The sequence below is a fragment of the Castor canadensis genome, chromosome 13 (genome assembly GCF_047511655.1).
Source record: "Castor canadensis chromosome 13, mCasCan1.hap1v2, whole genome shotgun sequence".
Lineage (NCBI taxonomy): Eukaryota > Metazoa > Chordata > Mammalia > Rodentia > Castoridae > Castor > Castor canadensis.
The window spans coordinates 76,381,552-76,399,137 of NC_133398.1; the positions used below are offsets into that span (position 1 = coordinate 76,381,552).

The window sequence follows — 17,586 nt, forward strand, 5'->3', positions numbered from 1 at the left end:
GCCACTGATATCTGGATATGCATAATTTAGTGGACACATCATTTACTCTTTTGTAAGTCCTCATGAATAAAAATGAATCACTTTGGAGATTATGAAAACAAATTTCCCTTCCTTATATCAAGTGGGAAATTTCTTATGAAACCCGTTCTGTGATAATTGCTAATCCATTAATCCTTTTTAGTTCCAGTTCCTTGTATTATTGTTTAATTACGCTACATTGTCAAGGATCTCTTTGTACCAAAGTTTATGTATAGCTGGTTCTATTCAAAAAAGTTAAAGTAAATAGGCCATGGTCTAATGCCAATGCCTTTATTGAATGTCACATGATCAAATTTTTAACATTTAACTTTGTTCAAAATTTGAATCAATATGGAGTTTTCTTTTCTTTTATGTTTCTTATTTACATGTTGGTAAATAAGGCAGGAAAATTGCTGGTGAGATAAACAAAATTATTCATCACTGCATAATGTTACAATTTATATGTTGTTACTCAAATGTCAGAAGAATTCTAGTGAGTATGTAGATAGGGGTTGTATTACCCCTATGAACAAAATTAGTAACAGGTTCACAGAAATTAAAATATATCCCCAAGGTCACATAGTAGTAGTACTTAATACTTATTACTTATTCAGTAAGCATTCAAGCCCCAGTGTGTTTTTCTGAGTTTTTAGTTTTGAGGTCAATTTACTTTTTAATTTTAGATTCTACTTAACTTAAAAAAGAGTGCCAGTAGTTGCATTGGGGTGGGGCACCGTACTGCATACTTGAAACTCAACTGCATTCTGTACCTTCTTGGAAAAAAAAAATTCAGAAGAGGGGAGAAAGAAATCTGTCCTTCCTTTTAGTTCCTTTGTGCTGTCAGCTGAGCACTGGCTGAGTTGGTTTGTGAGTAATTTTGCAAGACTGTTTCACATTGTTTCTGGCCCAAGCTGAGCCTTGTTACTTCAAACAAAAGGCAGCCAATTACTAACTTCTGGTTGCTAGGTGTGGCCTCTGTTCAAATCCTATAAAATCAGGAGTCCAAGGCTGCAGTCTAGACTAAACCTTCAGAGAAAAGCCTCTCTGCTTCTTTGGAAGAAGGTTAAAAAAAGGTAAGCCTAGGTTTTTCTTTTTGCTAGTTTTGGTTCTTTGGAAAACTTTCCCAACACCAGTAAAACCTCTTCTTGGGATATGATGCTTTGTGTTTTTTTAAAGAAGTTTTATGACTATTAAATGAAACTGTTTCTATAGGATTTATGACTTGTTGCATTTAATATGCTTTGATGAATCTCTGTAAAAATTACACTGAATATTTATATTTTAGTAATCACAAATTGTAATTTTTTTGTTTTACTTAGTTAAGCAATACAATTTCAAAAATAGAGCAAGTTTACTTCCTTGTACTGTTGTTCAGTTACCATGGAAAAGAAGGAAAGAATGTGCCTGTCCTCTGGCAGCCTTAAAGGAATGTGTTTTTTTTCCTGCTCTTTGGAATGTGTATCTCCTGGAGTATGTGTTTTCCAGGAGTATCTTGAAGGGGAGTGGATACTTGTAGGGGCCAGAGAAGCCTACGTGGCAGTGGTGAGCTGGAGAGAGCTATTTCAAAAGAACAGGACTTTCATAGTTTATTTTTCTCTTTTGTAAAGAAAACTAAATAGATTTTGACTTCAGAGTGACATCTGTGCCCTTGATAATTAACGTTTTGAAATTAATGTTATGTTTACTCATCTAGTTGAAAAAGGTCCACTCATTACTCATTTCATTTAAACAGGGTGTGGCCACAATTCTTCTTCCTGTAATCTCTGTGTTACAGACAGGCTTTTCTAGTGCTGATTTGAAAACCCGCAGGGAAAGGAAACATTTCCTGGGTGGTGTCAGATAAATTATTTCATGGGAATGCCAGAGCCCTCTAAAAACTATGCTGCTTTGTAGTATCTTGATTGTTGGATGAGCTAATGACAACAAAACTCCTTAGAAGAGCACAAAGCAAGTTGAGAGTTTCATTGGTGTTGGACACATTTGCAAAAGGGACAGATTATGGTTCATAACCATACACTTAGCTAGTGCTTACTACAAATGTTCCTTTAAGGGTTTTTCCACTTAGCCCATTTTAAATGTTAATTGAATGCCTTGATTTCTAAGTTTTAATGCTACCCAAGACATATTTTTCTTCTTGCCATGGCTAGTCCTAAAATTATGTATGAACTTTGAAAAAACAATGTTCCCCTCTATCCACAGTAATGTATTTTGGTAGCTGTAAAAGAAGGCATATTGCAAGTGATTCACATGTGGTAAAATGCTGGTTTCATAATTCTGAAATGACCTCTTCCTCAGAAGTTAGGGTTGCCACCCTAGCCCGAGGCTCAACTGTATATGGCAGATATCCAATATGTGACTAATGTTGGCAAAATTATAATAACATTATTAAAGATCCAGCTAGAGTTTCATGGGCTGACCATTCATAAATGAGATTCTCAAGTAGTGGTAATGAAAGTAATATAGAACTTGTCATTGTTTTCCTGGTCACCAATTTAAAAGAATATAGAACACTTTGGAATCAAAAGGCATGGATTTATGTCATGATTCATGACACTACTAGTTGGAAAACTTCCTGAAAATTATACTCTATTTTCCTAGATCAAAAATGGGGATAATGATGATGAGGTTGTTGTTGAAGCAAGAGCTAGTGCTTACTGCTATTAACATTTTAGAACTCGAACAATTTGAACAACAGCTAACCAAGATGTAAGTCGCAATGCTATCTCCTCTAGGGACACTCTCTTGTACTCTCTTGTGTCAAATATATTCTTTAATACTTTTTTTAAAAAAATTTGTGCTATGAAATTAATGTAGCAACATCACTATTGTAACCAGGAAGGGCTGGTGAAACCACAGAACCCAGCTTCCTCTGTCATAAATTCCGGAAGTAACTTTTCATAAGGCTGAGAAAGATGAAAAAGTGAAAGGAGCTCTCTTAACACAAAAAGTTAAAATGTAAATCATTAGAAAGCTACATGCTCAATCCACAGATCAACTGAGATTGGTAAATAGCACATGTTCATGAAAAGATTTGTACATATTTACAAAAAGATCATTAATGAGAAGAAATGTGCAATAGTGTTAACTTCCATATAGCTTGGTCTGTGATTACCTGATCAATTTTATTACCAAATTTGCTAATGCCAATCATGGAGATCAAATCAGTGGTAGAGCTCTTTGGTAGCTAATTGAAAACTATATTGAGCTAAAATAGTAGATCTTAAATGCCTTTTTATAAGCTTTAACCATTACAATGAAAAAGACAGGGAAAATAAATGTTTTGTGAGGTGATAGAATTAAGCTAGCTTTCTTGCAGAACATAAGTATTAAATGGGCAGAATGATTTAGCAATAAAATTTGGCTAGACTACTTTTTGCTATGGTATGCAGATATCTGTAATTGGCTTTGGGCCATGATAAAATCTTTTTCCTTTAGAGCAATTTTTTATATCTCATCACCATGCTTGTGTCTCTTAAGTTTTGCCAGTCAGTATCTGACTGATTTCCGGAACCATTTTCTCCCCCTGGCTTTCCTGAGGATGGTTCTATTCTGAATGCTTTTCTTTTCCAGACTATGCCTGTAGGCCATCAGATTGCTTCAGACTAAAATGTAGGAACTCAGTACATGTAAGGCACAAAGCTGATTCCTGTAGGAACACTCTCTGGTGTCAAATAAATTACTCAAGTCACTTATTTTTTGTTAATTTATGTTATGTAATTAAAATAGTTGTATTATTTTCCCAGGCTTTCTCAGCTTTTTAAAAAAGAAATTGTTGCATAGTATAGCCATTTTTAGAAATGTAAAAACTAGTGAAGTACAGTAGATTTCACAAAATTTATTTTGATCCCAGCAGACACACTTTTGGAGGGGAACTTGGGGGCTGAAGCTACCCTCAAATGCTGGTTCATGCTAGGCAAGCGCTCTGCTGCTCAAGCTGTGCCCCAGTCATTGTTGCTTGTTTGTTTTTGAGACAGGGTCTGGCTACCACCTTTGCTAGTAGCCTTGGACTGGAGATCCTTCTGCCTCTGCCTCCTGAGTAGCTGCTGTTATAGATATGCACAACCACAGCCAGCTTCTCAGACTCACTTTTGGTATTATATGTGATCATACCTTTAGTCTCTTGACTTTTCTGTTTTGAAGTTTTTGTTTTCTAATTGAAATGAATGGAATTATTGATTTTTTTTTAAAGTCATAGCAAAGTACTTTGCCAAGTAATCAGTCATATCATTTATTGTGAAGATTTTATTAAGGGCTTCAATGAGATTTTCAAAATAGAAATTCTGAATACTGGAAACTATGTTAGAATTACTAGGATATTTTGGATGTGCCGTTGAAGCAATTGATATGAAATTCTATGTGGCAACTACAATTGCACCATATTAGACTGTAATGGGGAGTTAAATCTTGTGCCAAATTGACTTTACCTTAGGAAACGACTTTAAATTTATCAATTGTTAGAGAGAAGAGAATGCATTAGAATGTATTGGTTCTTCACAGAGATGACAAAATAGTAATTTAAACAATCCCCATGATAATTAAGTGGAGATTGTCTCTGCTTTTTGGTTATTATTTCCCTCAGGTATTTAATCTCATTACTTGGAACTACAGTTATTTTTCAGCAGGAGTGGATTCAAGTACTTTGTCTGAACAAGCTGTTTAAGGAATCAGCTTATGAGTTTTACTCCTCATGAGTCATTTAGTTTCATATCATGAATTTAAAACTGTAGAGATTATCTTTCCACCATCCTTCACCAGTATTCATGTTACTAATCTCCAGCAGGCCATAAGAAAGGGTGCAGAGAGATCGATCAGTGTAGACCTTGAACATAGACTCCTACAGGCACAGCCCCAGACAAAAAGATCATTAGTGACTTTGTGTGTGTATGTGTGTGTAGAAAACAGAAACATTAATTTTAATATAGCTCGTTTTAAAATATAAATCTATTAAATAAAACTATCATTAAACTGTAATGACAATTTGAGAAATTTCTTTTAAGATAATAGTTTGCCTGAAGAGCACATTGCACATTGCAATTTCACCCAAGTACTTTTTAGAACAACAACAGCAACAACAAAAAACACTGAATAGATTAATCTTTTCCAGGTTTTTTCCCCCTTTTTTCTTGGGAAGAAAAAATGTAGTATTAGTTTTTAGACAGCTCAAATATTAAGAAATGTGAAGATACCAAGTACTCCAAGTACTGAAATAATTTTACCCCAAGAATTTGAAAAAAAAATAGATTTCTTAGGAAGGAATACATGGATTGAGTTTTCAGTCCACCCACTTCTGCAGACTCTCCCACATTGTTTCATCTTATAAATGTAAACATCTTTTTTCTCTAGCCATTCTTTTGACAGGTCCAAATTAATTCTGTATAGATTCTTTAGTGGCTTACGAAATGGTGTCTCATCTTCAGTGTTGCCTATCTTTTAGCCATTCTCCATGATGCCATATGAGTGGTCTTCAGAAATATAAGTGGAATCATGATGCTTTCACTTTACACACCAAAGCATTAGACGTTCATTCAAATTCTTTGCTGCAGCTTCTGTCAACATTACTTCCTCCCACAAACATTATTCAGCTTCACAGATATGTCAGACTTCTCTGTTTTTTACTCTTTCGCCAGACTAATTTTGACTCATTTCAAGTGAGGCTTCACTCAGCCATCACTTCCTCTTAAGTTTTCTTGGTCTTTGTGGTTTCTCAGGGAGAGCACACTCAAGCTCAGTTCCTTGAGGCTAAGGATGATATTTCCATGTTTCTGCATCCTGAGTGCTTGGCATCTGGTGGGTGGTGCATAAATTTAGGGCCATAAAATGAATCACTAGCTCTTCTCTACAGCCCACAATGCTTACTTATTATAGTTATCTGATCTCTAGGGGTTAAGACTGAATATGTTAATAAAGAGTGCAATATCTAATTGGGGTTTATTTTTAAGGATAAGAGCATTTTAAAAAATACTTACACCTCACATTTTATCATACCTCTAAATTTAATCCCAACAAGTAAAGAGTTTATATTCCATAATGTTTGCATGCACAAGGAGAAGTATTTATACGTGGTTGATTGGTTTTGTAAAGAATCTACCCATTTTCTTTCCAGACACTTCTTTAAAAATGGCAATGGTATCAGAATTCCTCAAGCAGGCCTGGTTTATTGATAATGAAGAGCAAGGATATGTTGTAAGTAGAGACAATAAAATGACTTACTTACTTACAATACCAAATTAGAAACCAACATGAGTAAATGGACACTAATTTATGTTTCTGTCATCCATAGCAAACTGTGAAATCATCCAAAGGTGGTCCTGGGTCAGCCGTATTCCCTTATCCCAGCTTCAATCCATCCTCGGATGTTGATGCCTTACACAAAGCCATAATGGCTAAAGGTGATTGTGTTTCCTTAAAAGAGTCTTCTCCTGAATATTTCAGAGTGTCAGAGCAGTTATTTGAATAGCTGCTGGAAAACAGACTTAAATGATGGACAGTCTTTCATTTGGAAGATAAGACAATCTCTTTGTCAAGTGAAGATTGTTCCTTTCTTAGTACCTAGAGAATTTTTGTCAAGCCAGTGATCTCTACTACTAAAATAGATAGCCTTCCTAGCTCATTTCTAGTAGAACTCAATATTGAAACCAACATTTCTGATCACAGTTAGGGTTTGAGCTCAGATCAACCATTTCAGCTGAGGTCCAGCAGCTGTTGCGTCTTCATTTCTCATTCGAATGAATGTAACGTTATCCTAAATGGTATAGCTTGGTGACCATGCGGTATTCATTTCCAAGACTGATAAGATTTATATCTCTTAAGAGTTTTCCTTGGAGCATCTTGATAAAAAATCATTTCATGTCAATTGTCGATGATGAAGAAAATTGATTTTAAAGTTTAAGATCCTTTATTTCCAGGTGTGGATGAAGCAACAATCATTGACATTCTAACTAAGAGGAACAATGCTCAGCGCCAGCAGATCAAGGCCATGTATCTCCAGGAGAAGGGAAAGGTGGGTTAGGGTGGTGAATTTGGATATTTCATTGTGGTCACACTTGTGCTTAAACATTGATTCTGAAGCATAGTTCTAGTTCTATCTGTGTCTAACTCCTGTTTTCCCGTTATCTCTAAGACTGGGAATGTAGAATATGTCCACTTTGTTATAATTGAATTGATTCTAGCAAATTTACTGGTTTTATATATTTGGCCATCTTGGTGTAAGTTCTTTGCATATTTCTGTATTGGAGATAAGTCTCATTTGGGTATCACTGACATCAAGATTACTATAGGCAATAAGGAATATGTTCTGATCGAAATGAATATTCTGCTAAAATTTAAAATGAGCTATTTAGCACTAAAATCTATAATCTGTATGATTCTACTCAATAAGTGTGTTTTATGTCTTTTATAGCAATATGGGTAGTTTTTTTTCATTAGTATAGTTAGAAAACTGTAAAATATCATTTTTGGGTTATATTATTTGAGTAGTGTAAGTCTCAAGGCTTGGAAAATTTATTAAATTATTTTAATCCATTCTTACTACTATTTTCTGTTAACATACAGCTTCTTATGTTTTGAGCTTTGTGACTTGTTCTTTATATTAAAGATTGAGATCCCTATCTTTTAAGAAAATTCCAATGAATTCAGTAAATTTTGTCTAATTTTGCTAGCTCTAAAAGATTAAGGTGACATTTCTAAATATCTGGTGTGCTTTTCAATGTGAAAGGAAGGAACTATGAAAGATGGTTGGGCTTAGGGATATGTAGTAAGATGACCTACAGATCAAGAAATACTACAGTGTTGTGAAACATAGTATATTACTTCCTAAAAGCCCTACTTCTAATCTTTTATACAGCCCCTAGATGAAATTCTGAAGAAAGCCCTTACAGGTCACCTTGAAGAAGTCGTCCTGGCTTTGCTGAAAACTCCAGCCCAGTTTGATGCAGATGAACTGCGTGCTGCCATGAAGGTAAATGATCCATTTTAGGCAAAACTCTTTTTCTCAAGGCAATATATAGAGCAAGTCTGCTTGGTACTGCTATTTTATCTTTAATATCTACTACAGAACATGTCAATCAGTGGGAACTCAATGGCTGAGTAAATTACTAATTCAATGAATGAAACAGGGATATGAAACAATAAATGTTGGTACTAATACTCTCCTTGTAATTTCACTGTATGAATTAAATACCTTCATTTTTATATTTTACCTAAAATAATTAAATTGACTAAATGAAAAGTTCCAACAAATTTTGTGACACAAAAATCTTAAATAAAGATTTGTGTATATAATTTCTTTTCTTTCAATTCAGGGACTCGGAACTGATGAAGACACTCTCATCGAAATTCTGGCATCTAGAACGAACAAAGAAATCAGAGAAATTAACAGAGTCTACAGAGAGGGTAAGTTGTAATGTTCAGTAGTCTGAGTGTCTTAGTTTGAAAAGAAATCTGATATGCTTCCTAAAAACTGAATATAAATATTTAATTATGGGGGGCTTTAGAAAATATATATACTACCATGTTTCTATATTGTTTGGCACAGGTCCACTGGATACACACACTACTACCAGGCAACATTCAAGTTGCTAGGGTGCTCATGAGGGACCCCATGTTCCAACCCACATGGAATTTGCATTTATTATATTAAAAATGCTCATTTAGAACTAATGGTCACGTGTTGTTATAATGGAAAAACCAATTCAGAACAATGAATTTAAAGAGTGTTATACCCTAGTACCACCAAAATCAATATAATAGTTTCTAGAAACATTTTCTGCTATTCTAAGATTTATTTCATAAAAATGTTCTGCTCTCTTTATTTTGAAAAGAGTATATAATAAAAAAAAACCCTCTAAACAAAATATTCTCCATTTGTCCCTGAAAGGGTAAAGAATTAGATATTTTGATTTGTTGTTGAGAACTTTAGCTTCATCATTATGAGCATATATGATTCATCAGCTATTTCTCTGGTTAGATCCATGAAGAAGAAAGACCATTCAAAACTTATTTTATCTCTTTAGGGAAACATTTCATATTGTCAACACTCCAAAGAGAGTGACCACAAGTCATTAACCATTTTCTAGTTTCCCCAAATCACTGGCTTTTTTGTTTTCCCAAACAAATATATGACTCCATAGAGAATTTTTCTGTCTGATTCCCACACTGAGCACCAACACTACAGCAACTCTTGCCAATTGTTAGTAGAACAATTTAGTAAAGGAATAAAAATAAAGAAGCTGTTTATTTCATTTTATGCAATTTTTATGTCATAACCATTGTTTATCTAACTTCCATTTATCAGTGTTAATAATCAAAAGCGGCATTATTATTAAACTTGTTTGCAACTCAGTGTAGAAAAGTAATTTTCTGTATTTCTCTGTTATATACCAAAGATATAGTCCATTAAGTTGTTAAGTTGCTCTGTTTCTACTTCATTTTAATTCAGTTAATTTTGTCTATTTCATTACTAATTTATCTAGTTAAGTAGGTATATATAGACAGTTACATATATACATACCTATATATCATTAATCTATATTATATAAGAGATTTTTTTATGGAACTGGGGCTTAAATTCAGGGCCTACATCTTCAGCCACTCCTTCAGCCCTTTTTGGTGAGGAGTTTTTCAAGACAGGATCTCACCAAATTATTTGCCCAGGCTGACTTTGAATCACAATCCTCCTGATTGCTGCCTCCTAAGTGGCTAAGATTATAGACATGAGTCCCCAGTGCCCAACAGGATATATTCTTTTAGGTAAATTATATTTAAGCAAGTACCTCTGTGTTTATTCTTTGACTGTTCTACTTACTCTGTTGCTTATATTTTGGCATGCTGTACTTCAGAAATAATTACTTAATAATGTACACTTAAGCAATTTATCCTTGCTAGCCAACCTTGACCACTATGGGTTTTCATTGATGGAATTATTGAAATTACTTCCATTGCTGTAAGGAGAAATTGATTGGACAATTTAAATTTTACCTGCTTGAACTTCTCTATTTTTTAAGAAAATGATAATATTTTGAAATGTGTTCCATAATTCATTGAACACTGTGCTGTTATGAGATGTAAGCTGACACAGACATGTCCAATACTATTATCTTATAATAAGAATACTTATTTTTCAGTAGTTTACTACAAAGCCTACTTTTCTTTTTTCTCAGAACTGAAAAGAGATCTGGCCAAAGACATCACATCAGACACATCTGGAGACTTTCAGAAGGCTTTGCTTTCCCTTGCTAAGGTATAACTCAAGTATTTTAGGATATGCCTCTGCTCTTATGAAGAGTAAAATCTTAAATTTGAACTCTCTCTCTGGAAATGGGTGATTTATCCTTTTCAATTAATACTATTTTAGTTGATAAATTATAATTATATTTTTGGGGTACAATGTGATGTTTGGAATTAATAAATGAAACTATATAGCATATCCATCATCACACCTATCAATTTTCAGGTGAAACATTTGAAACTTCTTCTATTTCTTTACAAATATGCAATGCCTTACTACTGATTATGGTCACACTGGTGTGAAACAGACCCCAAAATGTATTATTCTTATTTATCTGAAATTTTGTACCCTTTGGCCATCATCTTCTCATGCAGTATTTGTCTTTTATTATAATTAATGTAAGATTTATCCTTGTTATTTCAAATGACAAGATTTTCTTTTGATTCTCTTTTGCTCAAAGAATATTATTTGTCTGATATTAAGTGATTTAAATAAAGCATGATTATATTTTTCAGGGTGACCGAAGTGAGAATTTGGGTATAAATGAAGACTTGGCTGATACAGATGCCAGGGTAAGCAAGTCTCAGAAAATACTGCTGGAGCTAATCTTCTACCTCTGGGGTCCCCACTTGATGCCCTTTACATTAAATTTCATCTCAGATCCTCTGAGAGGCTGGCCAGTGGTTGCTCCTGAATGAGACACAGCTTTCCTGTGGCCCAAGAGCAAAAAAAAAAATGTAGTATTCAAGGTTCAATTAATCTCATTGTTCATAAAACCAGAGAGGATCAAAAGAGAACAATGAAAATTTGATCTTTCTCAATAGTTGTTTTGTTGAGAAAACTCTGACCTTTTGCTTTATGAAGGAAAGGAAAAGATTTTTTTTTTTCAGACATGACCAGCATAAGCTGGTCTAGAATTTCCTAAATAGCCCAATCTGACATCAAATTATAGATCCTCCTGCCTCAATCTCCCAAGTGCTGGGATTACGGGTGTATACCACCACACATAGTTAGGAAAAGAAACTTTTATTAAGTGAAGGGGAATTGGTTAACACATCTAATGTTCCTTTAACTGTCATAATCAGAATAGTTTATATACATGCGTCTTTATTATAAAGATTGCAATGATATTATGATAATGTAGAATATATATCATACTTACATAACTTTAAATATATTGTATATAATTCCACTGAGGTTGCCAGTATTTATACCATAATCCATTGGCAACAGTAGAAAAATGTGGCATTTTAGGGTATAGAATTTCTGTCTTAAAAAAAATCCAAATGAATGTTATTTGACTTCCTCACAAAACACCAGCACATTATCTCATACATAATAGGCACTAATTAACTTTTTGTCAAACTAAATGTATACATACCTGATCACTATGCTTGAAGTGTCCAAAATAACATTTTTATGTACATTGGAAGTTTGATTATTTTAATAGAAGTTGTACAAACATATCAAAGAACAAGAATTATTATTTAAATAATTGCCCATGTTAAATTTTTTCTGATTTTTTTGTGATATTTCTGAATATTCTTTTTATTTTAAGACTATCAGAGCACATTGACTTGAATTTATGGAGACTGCATGGATTACTGTGACCCAGGAGGATGACAGTAATTAATATTTCAGAGTTAATATAGCATACTTGTGGCAATAGGGCAGGGGATTATTTTTTTCATCTACAAAAGAGGAAAATCTATGGTTTAATAAAGGTAAATTATTACAGGGTTTTTAATTTCCAGAGTCAGAATTTATATACAGAAATTATAACATCAAAATGTCAGATCTAGGTTTCAGTTGAATTATTGATTTATAATGACTATTTGATGATTATATCTTTGAAAAATGAAGACTGAAAAATCTGTTTTTATAGAGGAGTTGTCTTGATATAGAATATAATCTTTAAAACAATTTGATTCAGCAAATAATTATTCAGTCTCTAGTGTTTACAGGTACCTTGAGAGATGCTGTGGCAGACACTTGACTAATGAAATAGAACTCCTGCCTAAGGAATATGGAATCCTAATGTTGACTACTCGACTATTGAGCACAAAACTAGTGCTTAGAAAATCTTTAAAGAGATCTAACATTCTTGTACAGATATCATCTCAACAGATAGTCAAGTGTTTATTTTTGTTTCATGACAGGCCTTATATGAAGCAGGAGAAAGGAGAAAGGGGACAGATTTGAATGTGTTCAATACCATTCTGACCACTAGAAGCTATCCTCATCTTCGCAGAGGTAACAAGAAAAAAAAAAAAGCCTCTGTGATATTCTTACATTAGATGTGAATTTTTTTTCATTTCAGAACAAATAAGAGAAAGGAAAGAGAAAAGTCCTAATCAGTTTCTGTTCTATATCTAATGGATATAATTTTCCTTACTCATTATTTCTATAGATCATCTGTCTGATTTTGTACAATCAGCACTTCATAAGATTAGAGATTCATTTTGTGACTTTAGCATGTGAAACATCTTTCTTTATTTTCACAGTTTCATTCTCCCAAAGAATTTGGGATAGATTTGAAATATATATATATGGAGAGAGAGAGAGAGAGAGAGAGAGAGAACAAACAAATGAAATTGCAATGACGAGAAACAAACAAAACAAAACAAGCTAACTCAAGGGCAAATGAAGAAAAGAATATGTAGATATTAGAAACAAACCCAAAACAGAGCAAAACTTAAATAGTTGTGGCCTTTGAGCACAAGATTTACCTCAACCTCCTGGAGGCCAAGGCAAGGGTAAAGTCATCATGGCTACCTCAAAACATCACACTGATTTCTAATATTAAGTAAGAGAAAATTTCTGTCCAGATATTCATAAAAGTAAAGTCAGTAGCAAATAGCACTGCTGTATAAGGGGTTGTCAATCTCATGCCATTTCTAATAACTGTTAAGCACATATACATATCCCCAAAATATATAGAAATATCAAAATAGCCATATGCCTTACATTTTTAGGAGAAGAAAGAATACCCATATTATACTCAGTCATGTCAATAGTTTTTAAAAGTGTGGCTAAACTTCAGTTATCCTAAGGAGTTCCCAGTTACTATTATTATGCTAAGGCTTGGCATAGAATAAGATGCTTTCTACATATCTTAGTTTAAATTTATTGTTCAGTGTTTCAGAAATACACCAAGTATAGTCAACATGATATGAACAAAGTGCTGGACCTGGAGCTGAAAGGTGACATTGAGAAATGCCTCACAGCCATTGGTATGTAGTCCTGCATAAGTACGAGTTTCCTAAGTAGAAATTGTGTTGTCAACTTTTTCCCATACTTTAAAAAAGATAGATTAAAAAACATAACAAAAAACATGTCTTCAGATATGGTGAATTAATATGCAACATGTAAGACTGACAAAGAAATATGATGACCTTCTTACTTAATGGCAACAGATATTAGGTGCAATACACTTATTGAACATCTGCTTATGCCCAGCAATGCACCAACCTGGAAACACCATCTGAGCAATTCAGAATGATTGTTGAGACCATAGTATTTGGAATTAAACCATTCAAATCCTGTTCTATTACTTCTTAGTTGTATGATATTAGGTAAATTGAGAAGAATCTGATGTGGTAGGTCTGGATTAATTTCTGAAAATTTGATCTTGTAAAGGTCTCCCAGGTTGTTCAGATGACCATCAGGGTCAGGGAAACCATGTTCTCAGGCAGTGCTTCTGAATATGAACATTTGATAAATGCCCTGGGAATCTTATTAACATGCAGATTTTGATTCAGTAGGTCTGGAGTGGGGCCTGGTTTCTACTTTTATAACATGTGTCTGGTGGATACCAGTGCTGTTGGTTCATGGATACCATTAATGGTAACTGCATTTGAACTCAGGGCTTTGTACTTGCTAAGCAGACACTTTCCCACTTGACCCATGGCTCCAGTCCTTTTGGCTCTGTGTTCTTTGGAAATAGGTTCTCACTTTTTGCATAGGCCACAACCTTCCTATTTAACAATTTTCAACTTCCCACCATCACTGAGATATCAGTTGCATGCCACCGCACCCAGCTACTGGTTGAGACAGGGTGTCCTTAACTTTTTGCCTGGACTGGCCTTGAGCCATGATGCTCCTAGTCTTACCTTCAAGTAGCTAGGGATACAGGCATGCACTGTTGGGGCCTACTCATGGATTCCACTTTCAGTAGCAAGATAAAGAAATAACATGACAAATAGGCATGTGATAGTAGTTTGTTTGGACAACTGCCTTATATTTAAAGCTCATCCTACCCTAGGACTTTAAAAAAAAGTTCTTGTTATAACATAAATCAAGTATTTACCTGTAAGATGTTTTAAGACCTGCTGTCCTCTCTGTATCCACAGAGAGTATATTCAGGATAACAGTAACTATTAAAATTGCTGTCCAAGTGTATTTAAGGTAATTAGGAAATAGATAATGTGGACAGATGAAGTAATACTCAAAAACACCAGCTGGAGAACCATCCTATCTTCTAATAAGCCCAATATCCCATATTGGGAGGAGATGATAGAATCTTATTTCCTGTTATGCATCTTTCTTCTTTTGTGATAAATATACCAACCAAAATCTGTCTCTCTTGCAGTGAAGTGTGCCACAAGCATGCCATCTTTCTTTGCAGAGAAGCTTTATCTGGCCATGAAGGTACCATTCTACTTCCATGCTTTGCTTAGAGGGAACACTGTTTGTATACAGAACAGAAAACTTAATGTTATTTGAAAGTCACAGTAAATATCTTTCAGTTAAAGAGAATCATTATTCTATTCAATCCAAGAAGTAACAAATTATTAGACTATTCTGTTAGATATGGTGCAATATAAAAAAATGTAGCCACGTGATTTTAAAATAAGCTTGTAAGTGATTTATGGCTATTTATTATTTAATTAAAACCTGAGTCATCCAGGGAAGGACAATATAGTTTTCCTCTGAGAATGCATCTTACTAACCTACTTCCACAATGATCGTTAGTTTTATAATCTTCAGGAATGATGGAAACAATTGCATAGTAGTTAGCACAGCTGCTGCTTTCATGTCTGCCATTGTCTAGTGTGGTATTTCAGTGGGCAATGATGAATACCTGCAAAGAAGGTCATGTGCCCCAGATCTCAGAAATCAATGAAGCCTTGCTGTCAGTTTATCTAAGACCTAAAGTTTGACTAGGAATGAGTTAGATAAAGGTGAGGGTAAAAGAGAGGAAGAATAAAGCAAAGGTGCTCCAAGAAGAGAAAATGGCATGTACTCAGGTCAACCCTTTCAAAACAGTAAATACGAGTAGAGTGACAATGTAGATAAACAGTATGATAATCCCTGATAAAATGATTGGTGCAATAGACCATTGTTGGTGTTTTAAATAGATGAATTCAATGATCAGATTTAAAACTTAGAAAAAAATTCACTTTGCTTACAATTATAAGCTAGTACATACATAGGAAAGACAGGAAGGTAGAAGACCAGTAAGGAGGTTGTAAAAGTTCTTTGCTTTAACTGCTCATGTAGCAGCCAATTTCTCGTTATTTTATTACTACTTGTGTAGTGTATGTGTGTGTGTGTGTATCTATAGATATGGAGGTAGATTATATGAAAGGTGAAAGGGCTTCTCTTTAAAATCCATGAATAAGATTTTTTTCTGGATATGAGAGGAATCTATAATTTGTTTTGGACAGGGTTCTGGAACTCGTCATAAGGCATTGATCAGGATTATGGTCTCCCGTTCTGAAATAGACATGAATGATATCAAAGTATTCTACAAGAAGATGTATGGTATCTCTCTTTGCCAAGCCATTCTGGTATGTTGTGATTTACATAACACCACCTCCAGAAATGAAAGTTCTTTCACAACATTTTCAAAAAGAAGAGCTGACTTACTGAATCCATAGTTTAATATCTAAGAATAATTCACTATGTTGGGGTGAATATTTCATAAATAAATTAAACTTTCACAGGTAAAATCAGTTCTGGTGTTTCCCTACCACAGAATTTCTGCCATTGTTGATAAACAAGATTTATTTTGCAATTAATATTAGAGGATAAGGAACTTAGTACTAAACTATATTCTAAATATTTTACTGGTTGCCACTTCTAAATCTAATTTTGTCAGATGTAAATTGTTTAAAATGTATGTTCAAATTATTTCATTAGAGTGTTGAAAAATAAGACAAAGGAAAGACAATTGTTTTTGATTTATTGAAAGATAAGCAGTTATTTAAACTGGTAGCATTATTTGTATTTGGTAACTATAATAAGCCAACAAAAAATGAGAAAATTATAATTTTCTGATGAGTGAGTCAGATATTTTTGATTTGTGATATGATATAGTATTTTGTTAAATTTTATTATTCAATTATGTGATATTATATCACACTTAGAAAATAATGTCTCTAACATAAAACATAATTAATTTAGAGAAGTCTGTAATCTGAATCTTGAAAGCCTTTGCTTTGTATACAACCATCTAGCTAATCAGTATCTGCTCTACTACATATTTTTAATTAGATGGACAGAATTTTAATCAAAGATCCCAGATAATTGATGTACTACAATACATTATCTGACCCACATCTAACTCTATAAATACCATAGCTCTTTTATAACTAAAAATGTATTGCTTATGATTTTGTAAAGCATTAAGTGTACTCTATTTTTTAATCAACAGGATGAAACCAAGGGAGATTATGAAAAAATCCTGGTGGCTCTTTGTGGAGGAGACTAAACATTCCTTTGATGTTCTCAAACATATTAACTAGAAGACTTCTTATCATAGCTGTTCATTGTACAACATAGGTTTAAGTAGGAAAGTTTCTTCAGCAGGATTGCAGTCTAGCTATTTGCTTTCTGAAAAAATAAAGTTCATAAGTAATTTTTATATCATAACTATGTAATAGAGATAAGCCTGTTTTTTAAAATATGTTTACTACAAACCATAAAACCCAAACAAGTTGTTCTGGTAACAAAACCAGAAAGATGTTCATAAAGACAAAAATAAAATGATTTTACAAGACAGTTGGTGTATTGTTGGCTCTTTTATTCACATTTTTTTCTGTGTAACACAGTGATTTAACTTGATATCAAGGGACTAGAGACTGTATCGAACATTGCAATTAATGAACTAACGTTCCCATGGCTGAATTGAAGGAAACATTAAAGAATTTGGAAATGAATTTCTCAGCATTTTATCAGTAGGGTTGCACATGATCAAGAGGTGTTTCTGTGTAACAATGGGTTTTACTATACTACCATTATGATTTGACATCAGCTGTATTTCATGGGCAGTATGAAAATGAAATAGTAACTCCAATGAAAATTTCTCACGTTTGTTTTACGATAATTGTATACTTAGA

The 17,586-nt window shown here is 33.7% G+C and overlaps 1 protein-coding gene across 1 annotated transcript; it reads left to right on the top strand.

The window, feature by feature from the left end:
• Positions 1-937: 937 nt before the first annotated feature.
• Anxa1 (annexin A1) lies at positions 938-17,248 on the top strand. The gene is made up of 13 exons (XM_020185956.2): positions 938-1,091; positions 6,122-6,201; positions 6,299-6,407; positions 6,924-7,018; positions 7,862-7,975; positions 8,319-8,409; positions 10,176-10,255; positions 10,759-10,815; positions 12,403-12,496; positions 13,381-13,476; positions 14,835-14,893; positions 15,913-16,035; positions 16,902-17,248. The coding sequence occupies exons 2-13, from the start codon at positions 6,136-6,138 to the stop codon at positions 16,956-16,958; spliced, it is 1,041 nt and encodes a 346-aa protein (XP_020041545.2). The 5' UTR covers positions 938-1,091; positions 6,122-6,135; the 3' UTR covers positions 16,959-17,248.
• The last annotated feature ends 338 nt before the right edge of the window (positions 17,249-17,586 follow it).